The sequence below is a fragment of the Oncorhynchus mykiss genome, chromosome 15 (genome assembly GCF_013265735.2).
Source record: "Oncorhynchus mykiss isolate Arlee chromosome 15, USDA_OmykA_1.1, whole genome shotgun sequence".
Taxonomy (NCBI): domain Eukaryota; kingdom Metazoa; phylum Chordata; class Actinopteri; order Salmoniformes; family Salmonidae; genus Oncorhynchus; species Oncorhynchus mykiss.
In genome coordinates, this window is record NC_048579.1 from 7,118,024 (window position 1) to 7,136,682 (window position 18,659).

Below are 18,659 nucleotides of genomic sequence, written 5' to 3' on the forward strand. Positions count from 1 at the left end.
GTAGCTAAAATAGAACAGCGGAAGTATTCAGTTTGAGTCGTCAGGCAAATATTAAACACCAATAGTATTCACTAAGTTGATGGTTTATATTTAGGATAATGTTTTACAGCTTTGTCATTCTACTTTGTATTTTTTTTAAATCATCTTATTCATATATTTTACCCATGATAAAGCCACATAGAGGGCCAGAGATTATTTCAGACACCTGAGATAATCTGAAGTACTCAAAAGGTCCACTAGATGTATTGTGAGAATTTACATAAAATCTTTGAATGATACCAACATTCTGGTAGTTTACTGGTAAACATAGAAAGTTTCCAGTAATATCCCTATCTGAGAGAGAGAGAGAGAGAGAGAGATCCAGTCAAAAGTTTGGACACAAACTTATTTTTTATACATTGTAGAATAATAGTGAAGACATCAAAACTATGGAATCATGTAGTAACCAAAAATGTGTTTACATTGTTTTTCTAAGTAACCATCCTTTGCCTTGATGACAGCTTTGCACACTCTTGGCATTCTCTCAACTAGCTTCATGAGGAAGGGTTTTACAACTCTCTTGAAGGAGTTTCCACATATGCTGAGCATGTGTTTGCTGCTTTTCCTTCACTCTGCAGTTCAACTCATCCCAAACCATCTCAGTTGGTTTGAGGTTGGGTGATTGTGGAGGCCAGGTCATCTGATGCAGCACTCCATCACTCTCCTTTTTGGTCAAATAGCCCTTACACAGCCTGGAGGTGTGTTGGGTCATTGTCCTGTTGAAAACCAAATGATAGTCCCACTAAGCATAAACCAGATGGGATGGTGTATCGCTGCAGAATTATGTGGTAGCCATACTGGTTAAGTGTGCCTTGAATTCTAAGTAAATCACTGACAGTGTCACCAGTAAAGCACCCCCACACCATCCACCTCCTCCATGCTTCACAGTGGGAACCACATATACGGAGATCATCTGTTTACTCTGCATCTCATAAAGACACGGCGGTTGGAAACAAAAATCTCCAATTTGGACTCATCAACCAAAGGACAGATTTTCACTGGTCTAATGTCCATTGCTCGTGTTTCTTGTCCCAAGCAAGTCTCTTCATCTCATTGGTGTACATTAGTAGTAGTTTCTTTGCACCAAGTCAACCATGAAGGCCTGATTCACACAGTCTCCTCTGAACAGTTGATGTTGAGATGTGTCTGCTACTTGAACTCTGAAACATTTATTTGGGTTGCAATTTCTGAGGCGGGTAACTCTAATGAACTTATCCTCTGCAGCAGAAGCAACTCTGGGTCTTCCTTTCCTGTGGCGGTCCTCATGAGTGCCAGTTTATTCATAGTGTTTGATGGTTTTTGCGACTGCACTTGAAGAAACTTAAAGTACTTGACATTTTCCGGATTGACTAACCTTCATGCCTCGTTTATCTTTGCTTATTTGAGCTGTTCTTGCCATAATATGGATTTGGTATTTTACCAAATAGGGCTATCTTCTGTATACCACCCCTACCTTGTCACAACACAACTGATTTTAAGAATGAAAGAAATTCCACAAGGCACACCTGTTAATTTAAATATATTCCAGTTGACTACCTCATGAAGCTGGTTGAGAGAATGCCAAGAGTGCAAAGCTGTCGTCAAGGCAAAGGGTGGCTACTTTGAAGAATCTCAAACAAAAATTATATTTTGATATGTTTAACCCTTTTTGGGTTACTACATGATTCCATATGTGTTATTTCATAGTGTTGATGTCTTCACTATTATTCTACAATGTATAAAATAGTACAAATAAAGAAAAACCCTTGAGTAGGTGTGTCCAAACCTTTGACTGGTTCTGTATGTCTCTAAGGATAGTTTCTGTGTGTTTCCTTTTGCAGTGTGAGAGAAAATTGAAGTTGAACCATGAACAATGATTTAGTACTGATTCAGCACATGTTTGTTAGTGGGTTTTGACTTGAACTTTTTTGATTAGTTGTATGTACAGGGTACACATGGCATTCACCGCCCAACGAAATGCTCAATTGCAGTCAACTAGAAGGTATACTGCGTATGTCAGAATTGACATTTCGTAGCAGGTTATGATAACTTATACAGCAGGTTATGATAATTAATGGAACCGGTTAGGATAATTAGGTTAAGGTTAGGAAAAGGGTTAGCGTTAGGGTTAGCTAAAACCTCAATTTGACATCTGTATCCTGTCTAGACATGACTGTGTTAGTGTGTTTGTTTGCCTTGTGTTTCTCTTGTGTTAACGCTGTGTGTGTTTTCAGCATGAAACGGATAGCGCCCTGAGGAAGGCCCGTGTTCTGCAGGCCCAGAGACAGGAGGAGTATGAGAAGGCCCGGGTGTCCACCACCCGAGTGGAGGAGGAGCAGCTGGGATCAGCCAAGCTGGAGAAGAGACGCAGGCTGGAGGAGGAGGCTCTGCAGAAGGTAAGACATCGTACCTGAGGCCCATAGCTCGTCTAAGGCCAATAGCTCATCTATTATTACATACCATTATAGTCATTTAGAAGACTCATCCAGAGCGACTTACAGTAGTTAGTGCAATACTTTTTTTTTCGTACTGGCCCATAGCTCGTCCCTGAGGCCCATAGCTCGTCCCTGAGGCCCATAGCTTGACCGTGAGGCCCATAGCTCGACCGTGAGGCCCATACATCCTCCATGAAACCTATAGCGTAGCCCATGAGGCCTTAGTTACTCCCTGAGTCTCAAATCTTACCTATGAGGCCCAAAACTCATCACTGAGGCCTAGTCTTCACTCAGATACACAATCAAATAACAGTTAATAACTTCTTAGCAAATAAATTAGAATCCACATTCACATACTGAAGATATTACCATTTTGATCAGTGGATTGTAGTGGTGACATGTTGTTACCCCCCCCCTCCCTGCCTTGTTCCGTAGGCGGATGAGGCCAGAGGCCAACACTACATCGACTTCGTCAGGAGTCTTCCTGCCCATTTGGACAGACCCAGTCCTACTCCTTCGATGCCACTGTCTCGTACTGTAACAGGGTGAGAGGAACACCGGATGGATGATGTGATCTTGATTTATACTACTAATGCGGCTTCACTTGATCTAAACCTGAATAGCTGAAAGACCTAAAAAACATGTGATGCATCATCGTACCGAAGAGTCGTTATCAAAACAAATGAGTAGAGTTATTCTCTGTGGGAGAGTAGGGAGATTTTAACAGAGAGCTACTGCTTTAGACAGAAAAAAAATAGTTCTATATCCAGAGAGAGAGAGAGAGAGAGAGAGAGAGAGAGAGAGAGAGAGAGAGAGAGAGAGAGAGAGAGAGAGAGAGAGAGAGAGAGAGAGAGAGATCCTTCGGATATAAAGTAGGTTCTTTTTTTCGGACAAAATTTAAAATGTGTCAATTTGTTACTTTTCCCCGAGGTTGGAGCAATAACACGTTCAACTACTTAAGACATTGGCTCGTATCTAAGTTGTAGATTTCGAGAAAATGAACAACCTAAGGAAGAATTTTTCACTTCTCTTTTTAATTTTCCAAACCCCAAAACCTGGCCTAGTCTGTTTGATCTGTGTCTGTTAAGGGAATTTTTATCAATAATGACTAATTATGTATACATTTCAATCAGGACTGACTAATCAGAATACTATTATGTTACTGTATATGTACTAATCAGAATACTATTATGTTACTGTATATGTACTAATCAGAATACTATTATGTTACTGTGTCTGTACTAATCAGAATACTATTATGTTACTGTATATGTACTAATCAGAATACTATTATGTTACTGTATATGTACTAATCAGAATACTATTATGTTACTGTATATGTACTAATCAGAATACTATTATGTTACTGTATATGTACTAATCAGAATACTATTATGTTACTGTATATGTACTAATCAGAATACTATTATGTTACTGTATATGTATGAATTTTCTTTTTAATCCTAGTACGGAATATAATGTGTGTAAATATAATCAAGAATTAGAACAATGACTGTCTGTTCCTTGGTAGAAATGAATGAACTATATCGCCAGACTGGCTAGAATGCTTATCTACACTAGCTGACCTTGGCTCTAGGCGAGGAGGGAAGGCTTGAGAACTATAGAGCCTTTCTACCAGTGTCAAGAAGAGACGGAACATTTAGAAAACGCTGACGTCATTTTCAGTTTATAACCTGTGGTAAAATGTGTAAGGAGCAGTACTCTCGTGAATAAAGGCTGCTGTTTGACTTTAAGACTGGGCTCTGTCCATTTTTATACTAATAAGGGTCATACATATCCTTATGAATTGACAGAGTGTTTGATTTTAATTGGGTATTAAAACAGAGGAATTTAATTCCTGCAACAGTGTCCCAGAGGTTTTGCGATGTTGTGCCTCTGGGTTTAGAAACTCTCTGACTCTCATGACAAGTCGTTTTTTTTTTGTAGGCATAATTTCACCATGTTATCATCTGTGGAAGAGTTCAATTACTATCTCAGTTTGGTAATCTTTCATTATCCCGGTCGCCTAAAAGGCATTGAAAAGAAAATCACATTTTGAATGTTAAATTCATGCTTTCATAATCAACCCATTCATGATAAATCATTGTTGTTTGTATTCATTTGTAAAGAGGTCTTTTGGAATGGTATTGCTCTTTTGTGATTCTCAAGTGTTTCAATGTGAACCACTTGATACTAAATGAATGTGCTCCTCTTTCCCACGTGACCTACTCATTATGCTATCTAGGAAACAATTAGCTATCTAGTCCAGTCTATGGTTACTTTAGTTGGTTACTGAATTTCAATGACAGAATTTGAATAAAATGAATTACTAGTCTATTATTGTTTTTTCAAATGTTTTTTATTTAAATATAAAATAAACATGCATTAAAAAATAAAACTCAAAACAAATCCAAGTTCAGTATTCTACCATTGGATTAGATCAATACTTATACATGTGTAATTCTGACTTCTGACAGTAACAAATTACATGACTATTCCCTTTTGTTTGTCCCAGCTCTGAGGTTCCAGGGCCCGTTCCGAGCCTGGGGAACGGGTAGTCAGGGCGGGGTGGATGTGCAGTGACTCAGAGAGCACCGGAGGCAGCAGTGAGTCCCAATCCATGGATTGCCCCACCGCCAGCCTAAGGTAAGGCCTTGTCTTCCCACCCTTCTTAGCCCAGAGCCCTATCTCCACACAACCTACACTACACTAGCCTGTTAGTCAAGGCTAGTCAAGTTCTTCCACACAGATCTCGACAAATCATTTCCGCATGGACCTCATTTTGTGCACGGGGGGCATTGTCATGATGAAACAGGAAAGGGCCTTCTCCAAACTGTTGCCACAAAGTTGGAAGCACAGAATCATCTAGAATGTCTTAGCGTTAAGATTTCCCTTCACTGGAATTAAGGGGCCTAGCCCGAACCATGAAAAACAGCCCTAGACCATTATTCCTCCTCCACCAAACATACCTGGGGCAGGTAGCACCCTCCTAGACATGACACAGACAGACAGACAGACAGACAGACAGACAGACAGACAGACAGACAGACAGACAGACAGACAGACAGACAGACAGACAGACAGACAGACAGACAGACAGACAGACAGACAGACAGACAGACAGACAGACAGACAGACAGACAGAGCATGCCTGACATTTTCTGGAGTTTTGTGTTATTCTGGTCGGTGTTCATCCATGTGTTGCATTCTGTGGATTATGTAACATGCTGATTTCTGTTGTTTGGTTTTCATTATGTGTTATGATAGGTTTCATTTAAATTACTTCGAGTGTTACCATTTCTCTCATGCTGTTATCATACACAACAACAATTCCTGAGTGAGGTGTTTTAATTAACTAGTTTACAATGAACTTAATTGGATTGATCAATCTGACTCGTTAGAACCTTTTGAACTCATACAAATCTAGAATGATTGGAATGAGTGTTTGCAATCTAGCCAGTCGGTTCATTCCTTTATTCCCAAAGTGCCCCAATGTCTCGAGAAATGTGCCCTGTCACTGAGATGGGCCTCTTGTCCAGGCCATTATCAGAACGATAAGGGAATCAAGCAGAGGGATTCATCAGTGAATGGAGGTATGAATTGCCCAGAACATCTTGTGAGTGGTCCCTTGCTGGACTCCTGACCACTTGCCATTGGTGGGCGCAGGGGTGCCACGCCCCTCAATCTCAACCATGTCTTATAATAAGTGGACTCTTTGTCAGTCAGTCAGTTCATAATCAAGGCCTGAAGCTATGGCTAGAAAGGAGCAAACACTCTGAGATAACCTCCCAAACCAAGGATCTAGTACTATTACTAGACCAGGCCTCAGTTAGACAGGCGACAGTAGTAGTGAGTAGCTAGATCGTACTATTGACAAGATACCATGAGGATCTTTTGTGTGTTCACTGCCTCCTGCTCAGGGGACTTCAACATGAGATTACGCAGAACCATTTCCACGGGGACCATGTCGTCAGCGGATGACCTGGATGAGAGAGAGCCACCCTCAGACAACGGTGAGTCAGATAGTTCATTCATTTGATAGTGGCGCTAAACGTTTGCTTTGGAAAAGTATGTTGTCACACTTTTCATGTCAATAAAGTTTTGGGAATTTGAATTTGAGTTCAGAGAAGGTAGAAGGTGAGTGAGTGTGTGAGTGAGGTAAAACGGTTGGTCATACTTGAATTGTCCTAAGAGTATAGTGTAACAGTTCAGAATGTGTTAAAACAGTCTGTTGGAGAGGTGATCTCTTCAGCGGCAATGCAAAAGTAGCCTAGCGGCTAGAGCATTAGACCAGCAACCTAAATATTTCTATCTGGAATCTCAGAGGCGACAAGGTGACAGAGAACTGTCTATGTGCCCTTGAGCTGAGGCACTTAACCCTAATTGCTCCAGGGTTGCCATTGATAATGGCTGACCCTGGCTGTGACCCCCAGTCCCAGGGGGGTGTTGGTATATGTAAAATAAATAAAACATGTAATTGGAAAAAAGACAAATATAAACACCCCCAAAAAATTAATCTTAGAGGTACACTGACTGAGCAAAACAAGGTTTGGAATGACAGCAGAACATACACATGACCAAAAGTATGTGGACACCTGCTCGTCAAACATCTCCTTCCAAAATCATGGGCATTAATATGGAGTTGGTCCTCCCCTTTACTGCTATAATAGCCTCCACTCTTCTGGGAAGGCTTTCCACTAGATGTTGGAAAAATTTTGCAGGGACTTGTTTCCATTCAACCACAAGAACATTAGTGAGGTCGGGCAAAGTACCTGGAAGTACCTGGCCTATCAGCAGTTTGGAATTGGAAAGACTCACAGGAAAATAGGCGTAATGATCAGTTGCACATTAGGGGGTACTTCAGGTAGAGCAAAATGTGTTTGGGGGTACGGTAGGTAAATGTGTTTGTGGTACGGAAGGTAAATGTGTTTGTGGATACGGTAGGTAAATGTGATTGGGGGTACGGTAGGTAAATGTCATTGGGGGTACTGTAGGTAAATGTGATTGGGGGTACAGTAGGTAAGTGTGATTGGGGTACAGTTAATAATTAAAACAGGTTAAGAAGCCCTGTTCTAATCCCAATAGGAAAGAGTCTATAGACCACAGACCTCCATCATCCACCACTGGGTATCTTGGCCTCTTTCTGGGAGCCTGTACTATCCTCTCACTAGAACCTTCTCTCAGCTCTGCTCATTTTACATGGAGTTACATTACATCTTTATGAGACATTGAGATAATATTTGGATACATTGGAACAGGACAGTGAAAGATGGTTACTTGAAGGGAATTATTATTATTATTATTATTCAGATTATTATTATTATTATTATTATTATTATTCAGATTATTATTCAGATTATTATTCAGATTATTATTATTATTATTCAGATTATTATTCAGATTATTATTATTATTATTCAGATTATTATTCAGATTATTATTATTCAGATTATTATTCAGATTATTATTATTATTATTCAGATTACTATTCAGATTATTATTATTCAGATTATTATTCAGATTATTATTATTATTATTCAGATTATTATTCAGATTATTATTATTCAGATTATTATTCAGATTATTATTATTATTATTCAGATTATTATTCAGATTATTATTCAGATTATTATTATTCAGATGATTATTATTCATACGATTTATGTATCGCCGTGGCTCTGTGAGAGTGTGGCGCTAGCAACGCCAAGGTCGTGGGTTAAATTCCCGCTGTCGATAACATACTCACTGTACTGTTAGTCGTTTTGGATAAAAGCATATGCCAGGTGAATTATATATACAGTAGCTAGCTGACATGTTGCTAGCTGACATTAACTTTCGGACCCCTCTGCTGTTTTCCCAGTGCTTCCTGGCCTGCCATAAGAAGTGTCTGGAGACCCTGGCTATCCAGTGTGGTCATAAGAAACTGCATGGTAGACTACACCTCTTTGGTGTTGACTTCACCCAGGCAGTCAGGAACAACCCAGATGGAATCCCTTTCATCATCAGGAAGTGTACCTCTGAGATCACGCTGGACATGAAGGTTTTTATTTTACCTTTATTTTACCTTTATTTAACCAGGCAAGTCAGTTAAGAACAAATTCTTATTTTCAATGACATCCTAGGAACAGTGGGTTAACTGTCTTGTTCAGGGGCAGAACGACAGATTTGTACCTTGTCAGCTCGATGGTTTGTACTTGCAACCTTCCGGTTACTAGTTCAACGCTCTAACCACTAGGCTACCCTGCCGCCCCAAGGTAACATAATGCTAGCATTTTCAAGGAACATTATATAGCCTAGCTTGTTTTGGTAAATCTTCTCCATTGTTTCAGATGTCAACCCACCTCTGAAGATGTTCTGTTTTTGCGGGGAAAAGATGCTTGTTAGGATAATAAAATGGCCAAAATCTGAGCTGATGTGTTGTGTCTTGGTTGTCCAGGGGATCTACCGCGTGAATGGTGCCAAGTCCCGTGTGGAGAAGCTCTGTCAGGTATTTGAGAACGGCAAGGACCTCGTGGAGCTATCTGACCTTTACCCCCATGACATCAGCAACGTGCTCAAACTCTACCTGAGACAGGTGGGTCAGACAGACCAGACCAGACAGACTTCTTCAGGACAAGATAGTTACTATCCAGAACCTTAAAGTGTTCTTCGGCTGTCCCCATAGGAGAACCCTTTGAATAACAAACCTTTATTTTTGCTCCAGATAGAACCAAAAAGTGTATCCTATGGGAACAGCCGAAGAACCCTTTTCAAACCCTTTTTTCTAAGAGTGTAATTACAGAGTACCCCAGTCAGACAGACCGCACACTAGCCCAATAATGTTGACTTATCTTCCTTGTCTTCATTCATTGCTAGTTTATAGCTTCTCTCTTCGTCTCCATTCCTGTCTGTTGTATATTTGTCTTCATTCTAGTTTAAAATTAACTTCCTCGTTTATTTTCTCTCCCTGTAGCTTCCGGAGCCTCTCATCCTGTTCCGTTTCTACAATGACTTCATCGGCCTGGCCAAGGAGAGCCAGGACATCATCGTGGACGAGGTGGAAGCGTCCAGGGTCAGCCCCGCCTCCATGACCCCGCCGCAGGTCAGTGTGGAGCTCAATCGGATCCTGTTCAAGATCAAAGACCTCCTGAGACAACACCTGCTCAGGTACTGAATCTATTCAGAGAATTTAGATGAGTTGACAAGTGCTGCGCAATTCTGATTTTCATGTAAATAATGTATTGATGTCAATGGGAGACTTTGAGTTAAGTCAGTGGATCTTAAGGCAGAATACAATCCTATAAATACAGATACTTAAAGGCCCAGTGTAGTCAAAAACGGATTTGTTTGTGTTTTATTTGTATATATACAGTTGAAGTCGGAAGTTTACATACACTTATGTTGGAGTCATTAAAACTCGTTTTTCAACCACTCCACACATTTCTTGTTAACAATCTAGAGTTTTGGCAAGTCGGTTAGGACATCTACTTTGTGCATGACACAAGTCATTTTTGCAACAATTGTGTACAGACAGATTATTTCACTTATAATTCACTGTATCACAATTCCAGTGGGTCAGAAGTTTACATACACTAAGTTGACTGTGCCTTTAAACAGCTTGGAAAATTCCAGAAAAAGATGTCATGGCTTTAGAAGCTTCTGATAGCCAAATTGACATAATTTGAGTCAATTGGAGGTGTACCTGTGGATGTATTTCAAGGCCAACCTTCAAACTCAGTGCCTCTTTGCTTGACATCATGGGAAAATCAAAACAAATCCGCCAAGACCTCTGGAAAAAAATGTGTAGACCTCCACAAGTCTGGTTCATCCTTGGGAGCAATTTCCAAACACCTTAAGGTACCACGTTCATCTGTACAAACAATAGTACGCAAGTATAAACACCATGGGACCACACAGCTGTCATACCGCTCAGGAAGGAGACGCGTTCTGTCTCCTAGAGATGAACGTACTTTGGTGTGAAAAGTGCAAATCAATCCCAGAACAACAGCAAAGGACCCTGTGAAGATGCTGGAGGAAACAGGTACAAAAGTATCTATATCCACAGTAAAAACAAGTCCTATATCGACATAACCTGAAAGGCCGCTCAGCAAGGAAGAAGTCACTGCTCCAAAACCACAACAAAAAAAGACAGACTACAGTTTGCAACTGCACATGGGGACAAAGATCATATTTTTTGGAGAAATGTCCTCTGGTCTGATGAAACCAAAATAGAACTGGAATTGTGATTAAGTGAAATAATCTGTCTGTAAACAATTGTTGGAAAAAATAACTTGTGTCATGCACAAAGTAGATGTCCTAACCGACTTGCCAAAACTATAGTTTGTTAACAACTCTCAGACCATGAGAAACAAGATTCTCTGGTCTGATGAAACCAAGATTGAACTATTTGGCCTGAATGCCAAGAGTCACATGTATTTAATTGATTTTAGAATAAGGCTGTAACGTAACAAAATGTGGAAAAAGTCAAGGGGTCTCAATACTTTCCGAATGCACTGTAGTTTAGAAATGATCACATCTAAATCTGAAATGGTGAAAGAAAGGACGTTTTCACATGTTAACAGAACATGTAATTGATACTATTAAACACAACCATGATTCAACTAGGCAGATCGGATTCAACTAGGCAGATCGGATTCAACTAGGCAGATCGGATTCAACTAGGCAGATCGGATTCAACTATCAATTAGGCAGATCGGATTCAACTAGGCAGATCTGATTCAAGTGAGGCAGATCTGATTCAACTAGGCAGATCGGATTCAAGTGAGGACGTTCTTGCCTACTTCACCCATAATTCATTTCATTAAACACAAAAAAAGTAGTGTATAGTTCCAGTATTTAGCTTCAACACACACCAATTTTTTTGAGGGGGGAATTAACCACTGAAAACACTACCAAGATTGGAATTTACACTGAAAAAAACCGCAACATGTAAAATGTTGGTCCCTTGTTTCATGAGCAAAAGAAAATAAACCAAAACATTTTTCCACAAAAAGCTCATTGATCTAAAATGGGTTTGCATCCATGTTAGTGAGCTTGTATCCTTTTCCAATATAATCCTTCCCCCGTGACAGGTGTATTTCTGTCTTTAATAAATCCCTTTTGTGGTGAAAAACTCATTCTGATTGGCTGGGCCTGGCTCCCCAGTGGGTGGTTCTGTGAAATCAATAGGTAAGGTCCTAATTAATTTATTTCAATGGACTGATTTTTCTTATACGAACTGTAACTCTGTCAAATCTTTTAAATTGTTGCATGTTGCGTTTATATTTTTTTTCCCAGGATAGTTCCACTACAACCATGCTAACGCAACATTCAGTTTGATTACTTGTTGAATTACATGTAGTTCACTACTCCCCAACACTGTAAGCTTGTTATTTTCACCACAGTATAACTGTTTATTTTGTGAGAAAGCAATTCACGTGTTTACCTTCCTAACAGAACACACACTGTAAGCATGGTTCTATCTGGGACCCAACGCTAATGGTTCTATCTGGGACCCAACGCTAACATTCCCATGCTAATATCTGGGACCCAACGCTAACATTCCCATGCTAATATCTGGGACCCAACGCTAACATTCCCATGCTAATATCTGGGACCCAACGCTAACATTCCCATGCTAATATCTGGGACCCAACGCTAACATTCCCATGCTAATATCTGGGACCCAACGCTAACATTCCCATGCTAATATCTGGGACCCAACGCTAACATTCCCATGCTAATATCTGGGACCCAACGCTAACATTCCCATGCTAATATCTGGGACCCAACGCTAACATTCCCATGCTAATATCTGGGACCCAACGCTAACATTCCCATGCTAATGGTTCTATCTGGGTCCCAGCGCTAACATTCCCATGCTAATGGTTCTATCTGGGTCCCAGCGCTAACATTCCCATGCTAATGGGTCTATCTGGGACCCAATGCTAACATTCCCATTCTGTTTTTAATTATTTTTAATTTAACCTCCATTTGACTAGGCAACTCAGTTAAGAGCAAATTCTTATTTACATTGACGGCCTACCGGGGAACAGTGGGTTAACTATCTTGTTTAGGGGCAGAACAACATATTTTTACTTTGTCAGTTTGTGGATTTGATCCAGCAAACTTTCAGTTATTGGCCGAACGCTCTAACCACTAGGCTACCTGCTGCCCCTAATGATGCTTATACATTCTCATTCTGATCTGACAACTCCAAAGACCACTCTGCTGTAAAAAAAAAGAACTCCCAAAATGATGGCTCTTCTACCTAGAATGATGCTGAGTGCATTCCAGTCGGTGATTGATTGTGTAAGGTCTGCCCCTCCCTCGGCTTACCACCATACACACTGAGAACATTTCCCAGGGTTCAACCTTTATTCCGTCATTCCTCAGTGAGATGGACACTTCTGTCTTCCTTCATGTCTGGATGTTTCACATGTCAACGTCTCCTTCTTATAGGTGTCAGAGTCTCCCCAAAGTTTCAAAGGACTATCTATGTTAGTCTTCAATGTAAAGAAATACTGCTTCAATTTTCACGGAGGATTTTTCAAGTTCGTATCACCATCTCCCTGATATTATCAACTCAATGGTGCATCCTTCTCCTATTATCTGAGGTTTAAATCATTATTTCCTCTCTCTCTCTCTCTCTCTCTCTCTCTCTCTCTCTCTCTCTCTCTCTCTCTCTCTCTCTCTCTCTCTCTCTCTCTCTCTCTCTCTGTTTCTCTCTCTGTCCATTTTCAAATAAAAAATTTACTTTATTGGCATGACGCATCGATACATATGGCCAAAAAAAGATTTGTCATGGGCCCTCAGATCCTCAATAAGTTTTTCAGCTGCACCATTGAGAGCATCTTGACTGCTTGGCATCCGACTGCAAGGCGAGCTCCCTTGCCATCCAAGACCTCTATACCAGGAGGTGTCAGAGGAAGGCCCTAAAAAATTGTTCGAAGACTCCAGCCACCCAAGTCATAGACTGTTCTCTCTGCTACCACACGTCAAGCAGTACTGGTGCACCAAGTCTGGAACCAACAGGACCCTGAACAGCTTCTAACCCCTAAGCCATAAGACTGATAATTAGTTAGTTAAATAGTTAACCAAATAGCTACCCAGACAATCTGCGTTGGCCCTTTTTGCACCAACTTTTTTTAAATTATGACATATGCTGTTACTGTTAATTATCTGTCGCTTTATTCCTAGTTATACATACATATCTACCTCAATTACCTCGTACCCCTGCACACAACTCAGTACTGGTACCATGTGTATATAGCCTAGTTATTACCTCGTACCCCTGCACACAACTCAGTACTGGTACCATGTGTATATAGCCTAGTTATTACCTCGTACCCCTGCACACAACTCAGTACTGGTACCATGTGTATATAGCCTAGTTATTACCTCGTACCCCTGCACACAACTCAGTACTGGTACCATGTGTATATAGCCTAGTTATTACCTCGTACCCCTGCACACAACTCAGTACTGGTACCATGTGTATATAGCCTAGTTATTACCTCGTACCCCTGCACACAACTCAGTACTGGTACCATGTGTATATAGCCTAGTTATTACCTCGTACCCCTGCACACAACTCAGTACTGGTACCATGTGAATATAGCCTAGTTATTACCTCGTACCCCTGCACACAACTCAGTACTGGCACCATGTGTATATAGCCTAGTTATTACCTCGTACCCCTGCACACAACTCAGTACTGGTACCATGTGTATATAGCCTAGTTATTACCTCGTACCCCTGCACACAACTCAGTACTGGTACCATGTGTATATAGCCTAGTTATTACCTCGTACCCCTGCACACAACTCAGTACTGGTACCATGTGTATATAGCCTAGTTATTACCTCGTACCCCTGCACACAACTCAGTACTGGCACCATGTGTATATAGCCTAGTTATTACCTCGTACCCCTGCACACAACTCAGTACTGGTACCATGTGTATATAGCCTAGTTATTACCTCGTACCCCTGCACACAACTCAGTACTGGTACCATGTGTATATAGCCTAGTTATTACCTCATACCCCTGCACACAACTCAGTACTGGTACCATGTGTATATAGCCTAGTTATTACCTCATACCCCTGCACACAACTCAGTACTGGTACCCTGTGTATATAGCCTAGTTATCATTACTCAGTACTGGTACCCTGTGTATATAGCCTAGTTATTACCTCGTACCCCTGCACACAACTCAGTACTGGTACCCTGTGTATATAGCCTAGTTATCATTACTCAGTACTGGTACCCTGTGTATAAAGCCTAGTTATCATTACTCAGTACTGGTACCCTGTGTATATAGCCTAGTTATCATTGGCTCAGTACTGGTACCATGTGTGTATAGCCTAGTTATCATCAGTACTGGTACCCTGTGTATATAGACTAGTTATCATTGGCTCAGTACTGGTACCATGTGTGTATAGCCTAGTTATCATCAGTACTGGTACCCTGTGTATATAGCCTAGTTATCATCAGTACTGGTACCCTGTGTATATAGACTAGTTATCATTAGTACTGGTACCCTGTGTATATAGCCTAGTTATCATTGGCTCAGTACTGGTACCATGTGTGTATAGCCTAGTTATCATCAGTACTGGTACCCTGTGTATATAGCCTAGTTATCATCAGTACTGGTACCCTGTGTATATAGACTAGTTATCATTAGTACTGGTACCCTGTGTATATAGCCTAGTTATCATTACTCAGTACTGGTACCCTGTGTATAAAGCCTAGTTATCATTGGCTCAGTACTGGTACCATGTGTGTATAGCCTAGTTATCATCAGTACTGGTACCCTGTGTATATAGACTAGTTATCATTAGTACTGGTACCCTGTGTATATAGCCTAGTTATTGAACACACATTGCGTAACAATCTTCATTATCTTTCTATTATAAAAAAATGTATGGCCTTCTAATTTGCCCTCTGCTAAAGACAATTCTGCTCCGGAGGGGGAGTGGGAGAACAACAAGCAAAGCTGTCCGTCTCTTTTGTGTCCCTTCACTGTCTCTCCTAGGACACTCCATCTGAGTGGGCCTTCACTATCTCTCCTAGGACCCTCCATCTGAGTGGGCCTTCACTGTCTCTCCTAGGACACTCCATCTGAGTGGACCTTCACTGTCAAAGGACTATCTGAGTGGGCCTTCACGGTCTCTCCTAGGACCCTCCATCTGAGTGGGCCTTCACTGTCTCTCCTAGGACACTCCATCTGAGTGGACCTTCACTGTCAAAGGACTATCTGAGTGGGCCTTCACGGTCTCTCCTAGGACCCTCCATCTGAGTGGGCCTTCACTATCTCTCCTAGGACCCTCCATCTGAGTGGACCTTCACTGTCAAAGGACTATCTGAGTGGGCCTTCACGGTCTCTCCTAGGACCCTCCATCTGAGTGGACCTTCACTGTCAAATGACTATCTGAGTGGGCCTTCACGGTCTCTCCTAGGACCCTCCATCTGAGTGGGCCTTCACTGTCTCTCCTAGGACACTCCATCTGACTGGGCCTTTACTGTGTCTCTTAGGACCCTCCATCTGAGTGGGCCTTCACTATCTCTCCTAGGACCCTCCATCTGAGTGGACCTTCACTGTCAAAGGACTATCTGAGTGGGCCTTCACGGTCTCTCCTAGGACCCTCCATCTGAGTGGGCCTTCACTGTCTCTCCTAGGACACTCCATCTGACTGGGCCTTTACTGTGTCTCTTAGGACCCTCCATCTGAGTGGGCCTTCACTATCTCTCCTAGGACCCTCCATCTGAGTGGACCTTCACTGTCAAAGGACTATCTGAGTGGGCCTTCACGGTCTCTCCTAGGACCCTCCATCTGAGTGGGCCTTCACTGTCTCTCCTAGGACACTCCATCTGACTGGGCCTTCACTGTGTCTCTTAGGACCCTCCATCTGAGTGGGTCTTCACTGTCTCTCCTAGGACACTCCATCTGAGTGAGCCTTCACTGTCTCTCCTAGGACACTCCATCTGACTGGGCCTTCACTGTCTCTCCTAGGACCCTCCATCTGAGTGGACCTTCACTGTCAAAGGACTATCTGAGTGGGCCTTCACGGTCTCTCCTAGGACCCTCCATCTGAGTGGGCCTTCACTATCTCTCCTAGGACCCTCCATCTGAGTGGACCTTCACTGTCTCTCCTAGGACCCTCCATCTGAGTGGGCCGTCATTGTCTCTCCTAGGACCCTCCATCTGAGTGGACCTTCACTGTCTCTCCTAGGACCCTCCATCTGACTGGGCCTTCACTGTCTCTCCTAGGACCCTCCATCTGAGTGGGCCTTCACTGTCTCTCCTAGGACCCTCCATCTGACTGGGCCTTCACTGTGTCTCTTAGGACCCTCCATCTGAGTGGGCCTTCACTGTGTCTCTTAGGACCCTCCATCTGACTGGGCCTTCACTGTGTCTCTTAGGACCCTCCATCAGAGTGGGCCTTCACTGTCTCTCCTAGGACCCTCCACCTGACTGGGCCTTCACTGTCTCTCCTAGGACCCTCCATCTGACTGGGCCTTCACTGTCTGTCCTAGGACCCTCCATCTGACTGGGCCTTCACGGTCTCTCCTAGGAATCTCCATCTGAGTGTGCCTTCTGGGTAAGTGGGTGAGGCCTCGTGCCCTAGGGGGTAATAGGGAGGGGTAAAAAGAGGGCACCCTGTTCCTCTCTCTCTGTGTGGATCACACGCCCTCTCTGTCTTTGTCTCCTGTGAGACTAACTGCACTTCAGTGTGACAGAGTAAACTGGCCTGGTTGAGCCCAATGAGCTACAGGTGTCAGTCTGACTGACTACTCTCCCTTTCAGCTCCGCCACAATGAACGCTGTCTACGGAATCCCATTGGCTGGTGTACACAGGAACAGGAATGGGAGAAGCTGATTGAAGAGCGTAACACATTTTTTTTGTCATTGGATGCTACAATGCACTGTAGGGATGATGGTTTGCCAACTAATTAGTGTGTGTGATATGTTATGCCATCTGTGTGTGTGTGTGTGTGTGTGTGTGTGTGTGTGTGTGTGTGTGTGTGTGTGTGTGTGTTCATCTCAGTTGTTCCCCCCTGGGCCAATTCATGGCCTCCGCGGTGGTAATAGGCAGTGTTGAATGGCTCAATCAGACACGCTGTGGCTGCAATAGGAAGCCTGATGGTGAGGTGTCAGAGGAGATGAGACTGGCCCCCCCGGGCTGTTCCCATGGTCACATCCACACACACCTGGCTCCAAATAGGACGTGGTGGTGGTGCTGGGGTGTGTGTATAGACCATCGGGCCTAAGCAGGGTTGGCTGGTGTACAGCTCAGCCCAGGATACTGACGGGTGGTGTATCTGCACAGTGGTGGTTCCTGAACAGAACCTCTGCTCCAGAGACGCCAAGGGAAGACAGCTCCGCCAGCTACTGGAGAAGGTCACACACAAAGCAATACAGACACATACAGTACATAGTCTCTCTATCAGGGCTAACTACCGAGGGGTCTAGCTACAGACACTAAATACCGAGGGGTCTAGCTACAGACACTAAATACAGAGGGGTCTAGCTACAGACACTAAATACCGAGGGGTCTAGCTACAGACACTAAATACCAAGGGGTCTAGCTACAGACACTAAATACAGAGGGGTCTAGCTACAGACACTAAATACCAAGGGGTCTAGCTACAGACACTAAATACCAAGGGGTCTAGCTACAGACACTAACTACCAAGGGGTCTAGCTACAGACACTAAATACCAAGGGGTCTAGCTACAGACACTAAATACCAAGGGGTCTAGCTACAGACACTAACTACCAAGGGGTCTAGCTACAGACACTAACTACCAAGGGGTCTAGCTACAGACACTAAATACCAAGGGGTCTAGCTACAGACACTAAATACCAAGGGGTCTAGCTACAGACACTAAATACCAAGGGGTCTAGCTACAGACACTAAATACCAAGGGGTCTAGCTACAGACACTAAATACCAAGGGGTCTAGCTACAGACACTAAATACCAAGGGGTCTAGCTAGAGACACTAAATACCAAGAAAATACCTGCTGTGGTTATTTTTTAGAGATGACAGTTTGATTGTCTCATTCATTTCACCCTCATTTTTCTCTCCTCTCTCTATATTTCATCTTTCCTCATCCCATATCCTCTCTCTCTCTTTCCACCTTCCACCTTCCCTCTTCCCATATCCTCTCTCTCTCTTTTCCACCTTCCCTCTTCCCATATCCCCTCTCTCTCTTTCCCAC

At 42.6% G+C, this 18,659-nt stretch overlaps 1 protein-coding gene across 2 annotated transcripts in view; it reads left to right on the forward strand.

Annotated features, from left to right (window-relative positions):
• LOC110489541 (rho GTPase-activating protein 29-like) overlaps positions 1-18,659 on the forward strand; it is a 29,357-nt gene that overhangs the window by 7,817 nt on the left and 2,881 nt on the right. Inside the window, exons 2-10 of one of the 2 annotated variants that reach the window (XM_036945694.1) lie at positions 2,253-2,414; positions 2,889-2,998; positions 4,969-5,099; positions 6,374-6,466; positions 8,314-8,493; positions 8,890-9,027; positions 9,406-9,599; positions 16,934-17,036; positions 17,243-17,836. In XM_036945694.1, coding sequence (XP_036801589.1) covers positions 6,431-6,466; positions 8,314-8,493; positions 8,890-9,027; positions 9,406-9,599; positions 16,934-16,985 — 600 coding nt within the window. In that variant the 5' untranslated portion in view covers positions 2,253-2,414; positions 2,889-2,998; positions 4,969-5,099; positions 6,374-6,430 and the 3' untranslated portion in view covers positions 16,986-17,036; positions 17,243-17,836. The remainder of the gene's footprint in view (positions 1-2,252; positions 2,415-2,888; positions 2,999-4,968; positions 5,100-6,373; positions 6,467-8,313; positions 8,494-8,889; positions 9,028-9,405; positions 9,600-16,933; positions 17,037-17,242; positions 17,837-18,659) is intronic. The other variant, XM_036945695.1, reaches the window with a different exon arrangement.